We start from the raw sequence: 9,218 nt of genomic DNA, 5'->3' as shown, positions 1-9,218 counted from the left end.
ATTTATCTTTACGGTTCTGAAATCATTTAGCAAAATGTTACACTTTTGAAGCAAAGTTCATAGACATCCTTAAACATTTAAATATTATTTTTATAAATTAGCATATTAAGATATACATGCAATGTAGACATATAAAAAAGTAAATATTTGAGACGGAGTCTTGCTCTGTCGCCCGGGCTGGAGTGCAGTGGCCAGATCTCAGCTCACTGCAAGCTCTGCCTCCTGGGTTCACGCCATTCTCCTGCCTCAGCCTCCTGAGTAGCTGGGACTATAGGCGCCTGCCACCTCACCCGGCTAGTTTTTTTGTATTTTTTAGTAGAGACAGGGTTTCACTCTGTTAGCCAGGATGGTCTCTATCTCCTGACCTCGTGATCCGCCCATCTCGGCCTCCCAAAGTGCTGGGATTACAGGCTTGAGCCACCGCGCCCGGCTGAAATCCAGCTTTTTAAGAAATCCTTTCATATATCTTTTTCAGTATAAATTTGTGTAGATGTAGTTTATGTAAATGAGATTTTTATTCCATTTGCTTCCTTGTAAACACCTTTTTTCACCCCAAAATACGCCATAGCAATACATGTAAATCTAGGTTATCATTTTTAAAGGTTACATATGTACTATAAATTTATTTAATCATTTAAGTTTCAGAGAGTATCTTTGTTTAGGTTAATCTCCTTAAACTAGATGTGCTGTTATTGCTGGATGAAAGAAAATGCGTATATAAAAATTCAAATACATATTGCCAAATAGTATTGCATATAGTTTTAAACTGAAGATTTTTTGTTGGAGAACTCTTTTTTTGTTTGTTTGTTTTTAAAGATAATTTTGGAAAATTGTGGTAATTGATTTCAGACATTTAAAAATACTGTGCCTTTGTATTTATTTTCCATCATTTTATCTTTAGCTTTTGCCTCTGATGACAGAGCAACTACAGTGGATGCCATTTGTGAATACCAAACTTCATGAGCCTTTTGTAAAATTTATATATTGGTCCCTAAGGCAGCTAGATGCTGGAGCACAGGTAATTGGTTAATAGGAATTTTTCTTCAAGTAATACTCCACCTAATATTACTTCTTGATCTTATTTCACAATATCTGTTTTGAATAAATTCTTTGTATTTCAGAACAGTCTTCCCTATCTATAAGATATCTTGCTGGGATTTTGATAGCAGTTGTGTTAAACCTGTATATCAATTTGAGAATAATTGACATCTTTCCTTTGTTGAGTCTTATAACTTATGAACATAAAATGTGCATTTATTTAAAACTTTAATCCATGTTGTATAGTTTTCAGCATAAAATTGCTGCATTCTTGTTTAGATTTTTGGCTGAGTATTTACATTTTTTGAGCACTTTTAATTGGTGTTATCTTTTTACTTTTGATGTTTACATGTTCATTGATAATGTATAGAAATAAGATTGTTTTTTGTTTATTTTGTATCCTGACCTTATTAGTTTTAGGAGTTTTCTTGAAGGTTCTTCAGGATTTTTACGTAGAAAATCATGTTATCTGCAAATGAAGACAGCATTGTGTTTTTTTTCTTTTTGATATGTATGTCTTTAATTTCCTTTTCCAACCTTATTGCATTAGCTAGAGTTTCTAGCAGTATGTTGAATATGAGTGGTGAGAGTAGTCATCCTCGCCTTGTTTCTCCACTTAGGTGGAAAATTCATTCTGCGATTACTAAGTATAATATTAGCTGTGGTATTTTCATAGATACTTTCAATCAAGTTCCCCTGTATTCCTGTTTTCTGAGTTTTTTAAAAATCATTAATGGCGTTGAATTTTTTTTAGATACTTTTTTTGCATTGATTGATAAGATCACATGATCTTTTACATCTTTAACTTGTTAATATGAATTACTTTGAAATATTAAATTAGCCATGTGTCTCTGAAATAAAACCTACTTGGTTGTGGTGTTTAATTTTTTTATATGTTTTTATATTAGCTCATTCTGTTTGCTAATATTTTGTTAAGGACTTTTGTTTCTATATTCATGAGAGATATTTGTCTATAGTTTTGAACTCTCTTTGGTTTTGTATCAGGGCAATATTAGGTTCCTAAAATGAATTGGGAAGGGTCTTATCCTTTATCTTTTCTGGAAGAAATTATGTAGACTTAGTGTCCATTCTTCTTTAAACATTTGGTAGGATTCTCCAGTGAAACTATGTGGATGAGATTTCTTTTGGGGGAGGTTTTAAATTGTGAATTTAAGTTCTTTAATAGTTACAGGTCTGTTCTAGTTATGTAATTCTTATCGATGATTTGTAATAGTTTGTGCTCTTTGAGGAACTGAACCATTCAAATGTATGCAAATTTATGTGTATAGAATATTTCATAGTATTCTCTTATCCTTTTGATGTCTTCAGTATCTGTAGTGGTAGCCTTATTTCCTTCTTAATATGGATAATTTGTGTTTTCTTTCTTTACTTCGTCTTTTTTGCTAGAAGTTTCTCTGTTTCTCCCTTTTATTGATCTTTCAAAGGATCATCTCTTTGTTTCATTTATATTTATTTATTTATTTATTTACTTACTGAGACAGAGTCTCACTCACTTCCTTACCCAGGCTGGAGTTCACTGGCACAGTCTCGGCTCACTGCAACCTCTGCCTCCTGGGGTCAAGCGATTCTCCTGCCTCAGCCTCCCAAGTAGCTGGAATTACAGATGCCCACCACCACACCTGGCTAATTTTTGTGGTTTCTTTTTTTTTTTTTAGTAGAGATGGAGTTTTACCATGTTGACCTCAAGTGATCTGCCCACCCCGGACTCCCAAAGTGCTGGGATTACAGGTGTGAGCCACCATGTCTGGCTGAACCCTTGAATTCTTCAGAAGTTTGTTGTCTTTCTGTTATTCTGTTTTTCTAGTTTATTGTATTGTTGAGGTTGTTTTATGGCTCAGAATATGTATTCTGTTGTTTGGTGGAGTGTTGCATAAATGTCAGTTTGATCCTGTTGGTTGATGGTGTTTGCGAGTTGTCTATACCCTTGCTGATACTTTGTCCTGTTCTATCAAGTGTGGAGAGATAGATGGATGTTGAAGTCTCCGGCTATAACTATAGATTTATATGTAATAACCTTCATCTGTTTTGCCTCACATATTTTGTAACTGTGTTCATGTAAATTTAGGATTATGTCTTGGTGGATTCGCCCTTTTTATCATTTTATAATGTTCTTTTCTATCTCTGATCATTTGCATTGCCTCTGAAATCTCTTTATCTAATAGTAATATAGAGACTTCTACCTTCTTTTGATTCATGTTCTAATAATATATCTTTTCCCAATCTTTTTGACCTGCTTATATTATATCTAGAATGAGTTTTTTTTTTTTTTAATAAATGGCATATAGCTGGATTTAGGAAAAATAAACTTTGTCAAGCTCTGTTTTAATTGGTGTTTTAGGCCATTTACATGTAATGTACTTATTGATATGTTAGGGCTTAAGCTGTAACTGTTTTTTTAACTACTGGGTGGTTCTTTTGTTTCTCTTTTCATTTCTTTGGTTCCTTTTCCTGCTTTCTTACAGGTTACTTGAACATTTTTTAGAATTTTATTTTCCTTTATCTATAGTGTATTGAATGTATCTCTTTGTATAACTTTTCTAATAGTTCTTCTTGGTATTACATTTGTTTTAATTTAGGATCTTTAAGATGGAGAGTACCCCTCCAATGATTAGAAGCCATAGAAGATGGAAGTAAAGGGTTTTTCTTGTTTGTTTTTTTGTTTGTTTTTGAGACAGAGTCTCACTCTGTTGCTCAGGCAGGAGTGCAGTGGTGATCATAGATCACTGCAGCCTCCAGCTCCTGGGCTGAAGCAATTCTCCCTCAGCCTCCTGCATAGCTAGGATTATAGACGTTCGCCACCACACATAGCTAATTAAAAAGTTTTTGTTTTTTAGGTAGAGGCAGTGTCTTGCTTTGTTGCCCAGGCTGGTCTCTAACTCTTGGCCTCAAGTGATCCTCCTGCTTTGGCCTCCCAAATTGTTGGAATTACAGCTGTGAGCCAACCCATCTGGCTGCAATAAAGAAATTTAATTAATTATTTATTTATTTTTTGAGACAGAGTCTCGCTGTGTCGCCCAGGCTGGAGTGCAGTGGCCGGATCTCAGCTCACTGCAGGCTCCTCCTCCCGGGTTCACGCCATTCTCCTGCATCAGCCTCCCATGTAGCTGGGACCACAGGCGCCCGCCACTATGCCCGGCTAATTTTTTTTTTTTTGTATTTTTAGTAGAGACGGGGTTTCACCATGTTAGCCAGGATGGTCTCGATCTCCTGACCTCGTGATCTACCCATCTCGGCCTCCCAAAGTGCTGGGATTACAGGCGTGAGCCACTGCGCCCGGCCAAGAATTTGTTACTTTTAGGTCCTGGGAGTTACATGACAAACCTGGAGTCCACATACTTGGAAGTCAGGAAGCACAGGCAGGGAGAGAGAGCGAGTGAGGGAGAAAGGGACCTGTGGACAAGTGCCCTTATTGGATTCCAGGATGTTACCCATACAGGTTTTTCACAGGGTGTTTTGTTTGTGGAGTTTAAAGCAAGCAGGCATGACCTCTAGGAGGTAGTCACTGTGGCATATTCACACAGTCTGTAGTGAGGTGTGAGGGTCTGTGAGACAAGTTGTGTGGACTGCATCTAGCTATCCCACAGGGAAGTGGTCATCAGGGAGGAGTTGTCTAAGGCAGATATCTAGATCAAACACATTTAGGAACTAGGGGTGGAGATGGGGATTTAAAACTGGAAACCGTGTTAAAAGTGACTGATCCCTGCTTCTAGTGTGAAAAAGTTCAACTTATATTTAAAATGAATGCCAGGGCAACATAAAATTATAAATGTTCACTACAACATTATGTATAACTTATTCAGTCTATTGCTATTGTCAGTTTACCAGTTTGAATAAAATACAGAAACTTTACTTCTCTTTTTATCCCTTAACCTTTTCTATATACGCTTAGAACCACATTAGAGAATGTTATCATTTTTCCTTCAACCATCAAACATAATTTATAAAACTCGAGAAGGAAAGTTTATTGTATTTACCTATATTTTTGCTTACTTTGTTCTTCTCTCCTTCCAGATGTGCCACAGTTCCCTCTTTCATTATATCCTGTCTGTTTAGAGGACTTCTTTATCAGTTCTTTAGTTTTTGTTTTTTTTTTCTTTTGAGACAGGGTCTCGCTCTGCTGCCCAGGCTAGATGCAGTGGTATGATCTCAGCTCACTGCAACCTCCGTCTCCTGGGTTCAAACGATGCTCCTGCCTCACCCTCCCAAGTAGCTGGGATTACAGGTGCCCACCACCATGCCCATCTACTTTTTGTATTTTTAGTAGAGACGGGGTTCGCCATGTTGGCCAGGCTGGTCTCGAACTCCTGACCTCAAGTGATCCACCTGCCACAGCCTCCCAAAGTGCTGGGATTACAGGCATGAGCCACCGCACCTGGCCTAGAGTAGGTTTGCTGATGACACATTCTCTTAGTTTTTCTTAACATATTTTGATTTCTTTTCAATTCCTGAAGGATATTTTCACTGGGTATCAGATTCCAGGGTGACAGTTCTTTACTTTCAGTACTTAAAAAATGTGCATATTCTTTCTGCCCTCCATGGTTTCTGATAAGAAATCTATTGTCATTTGAGTTATTTTCCCCATAGATGTAAGGTGTCATTTCTCTCACACATTTGTCTTTAATTTTTATGTTTGACTGTGATGGGTCTTGGTGTTGATCTCTTTATTTTAGCCTGTTTGGTGTTTGCTTAGTTTCTTCAGTCTCTGGGCACGTTTTTTGCCAAGTCCAGGAAGTTTTCAGTCATTGTTTCTTCAATTTCATGTTCTGTGTGCATGTGTATGTGTTTTTGTTTTGTTTTGTTTTTTGAGACAGGGTCTCGCTCTGTTGCCCAGGCTGGAGTGCAGTGAGCCTCACCCTCCTGGGTTCAAGCTGGGACTACAGGCATGTACTACCTTACCTGGCTAGTTTTTTTGCTTTGTAGAGATAAGGTCTCCCTATGTTGCCCAGGCTGGTCTTGAACTCCTACGCTCAAGTGATCTTCCATCTTGGCCTCCCAAAGTGCGGAGAGTACAACCGTGAGCCACCGCCCCCAGTTTCTTCAAGTACTTTTTCAGCCCTACCTGATTTTTCCTTTCCTGGGACTCTAATGACATGATTTTAGATGTTTTGTTATTCCCCGAAGTTCTGGTGGTGGTGGTGGTTGTTATTTTTCCAGGTTGTTTGCAGTTGTTCAGGTTGGGTGTTTTCTGTTGTTTTATTTTTCAGTTATTCTTTCCTCTATCCTCTCCATTCTGTTATTGAGACTGTTATTGTATTTCCAGTTCTGAAATATTCACTTGGTTCTTTTTCTGTTTTTTCTTTGGTAAGGCTTTCTGTGTCTTCGATGAGATTTTCTAAAAGCATATGCAGGTGCTCCTTTTCTCATGGCTACTTTAGAATCTTTGTCAGACAGTTCTAACATTCTGTCCTGTTGGTGTTGGCAGCTGTTGATTGTCTTTTCTTCATTTAGTTTGAAATCTTTCTCGTCCTTGGAATGATGGGTGATTTTAAATTGAAAAGTAGACATTTTGGGTCTAGATTTGTTTCAGCAAAAGTTTTAGCATAACTTAGGTGAAGCTTCAGCAACAACCCAGAGTGCTAGATTTGGATTTTTTTTTCTCTTTTCCTTCAATTAAAGGCAAATACTATCCACATTTTTTTTCTTTTCTTTCTTTCTTTTTTTTTTTTTTGTGAGACAGAGTCTTGCTGTGTTGCCCAGGCTGGAGAGCAGTGGCGCGATCTCGGCTCACTTCAACCTCCAACTCCCAGGTTCAAGCGATTCTTCTGCCTCACCCTCCTGAATAGCTGGGATTACAGGTGCGCGCCACCAAGCCCAGTTAATTTTTGTACTTTTAGTAGAGGTGGGGTTTCACCATGTTGACTAGGATGGTCTTGATCTCCTGACCTTGTGATCTGCCCGCCTTGGCCTCCCAAAGTGCTGGGATTACAGGCGTGAGCCACTGAGCCCAGCCCACGTATTTTTTTCAGGTTTATTTTTGCATTATGAAAGTGTAGTAGTAAGCATTAGAGAGAATTTTAAAAACAAAAAAAGTTTACCTTAATCCTGTCATTTTAACACACTGTAAGTAGAGTTTTGAACATTTTTTTCTGTTTTTTACACAAAGGCTTGAAAACACCTATGTATTATTTTTTCTAATAAAATTGTATTGACAGTATATGTAAATTAGATTGCACTGCTTGTGTGTCTCACCACTCAACCGTTTGGCCTTTGACACTGGCAAAACCTCAATAGATTTGTTTTTAATTTTAGATGCAGAAATTTAAAAGCCAAAACTTATCCACATTGCAGGATCAATACTGAGTTAGGAACCATTTGGTCACAAATTTCCATGCAGATAGAGGAAACTGCTATAAAACTCAAATCACATGAGATTGGAGAATTGGGTCATAATAAAGGAAATTTTGGCCGGGCGCGGTGGCTCAAGCCTGTTAATTCCAGCACTTTGGGAGGCCGAGACGGGCGGATCACGAGGTCAGAAGATCGAGACCATCCTGGCAAACACTGTGAAACCCCGTCTCTATTAAAAATACAAAAAAATTAGCCAGGCGTGATGGCGGGCGCCTGTAGTCCCAGCTACTCGGGAGGCTGAGGCAGGAGAATGGCGTGAACCCGGGAGGCGGAGCTTGCAGTGAGCCGAGATCCGGCCACTGCACTCCAGCCCAGGCGACTGAGCGAGACTCCGTCTCAAAAAAATAAATAAATAAAAATAAAGGAAATTTTAAGTTGTTACTAAATCTGGGTTAAGCATTCTGATCTGCAACAGTTTGAAATGCTTTCCTTTCATTTGATTCTTTTTTTTTTTTTTTTTTTTTTTGAGACGGAGTCTGGCTCTGTCGCCCAGGCTGGAGTGCAGTGGCGCAATCTCGGCTCACTGCAAGCTCCGCCTCCCGAGTTCACGCCATTCTCCTGCCTCAGTCTCCCGAGTAGCTGGGACTACAGGTGCCCGCCACCACGCCCGGCTAAGTTTTGTATTTTAGTAGAGACGGGATTTCACCGTGTTAGCCAGGATGGTCTTGATCTCCTGAACTCATGATCCGCCCGCGTCGGCCTCCCAAAGTGCTGGGATTACAGGCGTGAGCCACTGTGCCTGGCCTCATTTGATTCTTAATAGATATATCAAATACCGTTAGATCATACATTATTTTAGGAGTAGTTTCTTGCTAATATTTCTGTTTTGCCCATTTTGTTTTTGTTTTATTCTCCATGAGAATTATCCATGATTCTAACCCAATATTTTACTGTTTTGAAATTGCTAAAAGTTTTTGGAGTCACTGTGACTTTTGTAGTCAGAGTGAGCTGAAGGGAACTGAGGGTCTAGATAATCATTTCATAAGCGAACACAGAAAGATGTGCCTGATAAGCTGGTTTTCATTGATGGTGGAGCAATCAGCAACTGAGAATGTAGGTAGTCCACCTCTGTTCCCTTGATAGTTCTCTGTGTCAGAAATATAGCATGATCTTATATTCTTACACGTTTTAGGAAAATGTACAGTCATACTTTTAAATAATCTTTAAGTTGATAAAATTATCACTTTCCAATTTTGCATATTTTCAACTTTAAATTAGCCACAGATTCACTTACTTTTAATACATATATTTGATTTAATATTTAAAGTAGTTATTGGCCAGGCACAGTGGCTCATGATCCTGTAATCCCAGCATTTTGGGAGGATCACCTGAGCCCAAGAGTTCAAGACCAGCGTCAGCAACTTAGACCCATCTCTACCAAAAAGACCCCAAAAAACCTGGGTGTGGTGGTTACTGCCTATAGTCCCAGCTTCTTGGGAGGCTGAGGTAGGAGGATTGCTTGAGCCCGGGAGTTTGAGGCTGCAGTGAGCCATGATTGCACCACCACACTCCAACCTGGACAACAGAGCAAGACTGTGTCTCAAAAAAAAAAAAAAAAAAGAAGATATATTCTGAACATGAATAAATATACTAAGATTGTACATATTTTTAACAGCACTCAACTATGACATCAACATTGAGGAGACTGGGTGAAGACATTTTTAAAGGAGTGGTAACTAAAGGAATTCAGGATAGTTCACCACAGCATTCTATGGAGAATAAACCAAAGACAGCTGCTTTCTTTAAGAGCTCCAATTTGCCACTGAGACTTTTATCAACCTTAATTGTTCTCAAAACAGTCACTCAAGGTA

At 38.6% G+C, this 9,218-nt stretch overlaps 1 protein-coding gene across 3 annotated transcripts in view; it reads left to right on the top strand.

The window, feature by feature from the left end:
• Window positions 1-905: 905 nt before the first annotated feature.
• The window catches only part of LOC108520525 (coiled-coil domain-containing protein 138-like), a 40,383-nt gene continuing 32,070 nt past the window's right edge, over window positions 906-9,218 (top strand). For all 3 annotated transcript variants that reach the window (XM_017859935.1, XM_017859933.1, XM_017859934.1), the window contains exons 1-2: window positions 906-1,018; window positions 9,023-9,215. In XM_017859935.1, coding sequence (XP_017715424.1) covers window positions 914-1,018; window positions 9,023-9,215 — 298 coding nt within the window. In that variant the 5' untranslated portion in view covers window positions 906-913. The remainder of the gene's footprint in view (window positions 1,019-9,022; window positions 9,216-9,218) is intronic.

The sequence above is a fragment of the Rhinopithecus bieti genome, unplaced genomic scaffold (assembly GCF_001698545.2).
Source record: "Rhinopithecus bieti isolate Rb0 unplaced genomic scaffold, ASM169854v2 scaffold_53274, whole genome shotgun sequence".
In the NCBI taxonomy this organism is placed as follows: Eukaryota; Metazoa; Chordata; class Mammalia; order Primates; family Cercopithecidae; genus Rhinopithecus; species Rhinopithecus bieti.
The sequence above is the reverse complement of the archived record's forward strand: the minus strand, read 5'-3'. Positions and strand labels throughout refer to the sequence as shown.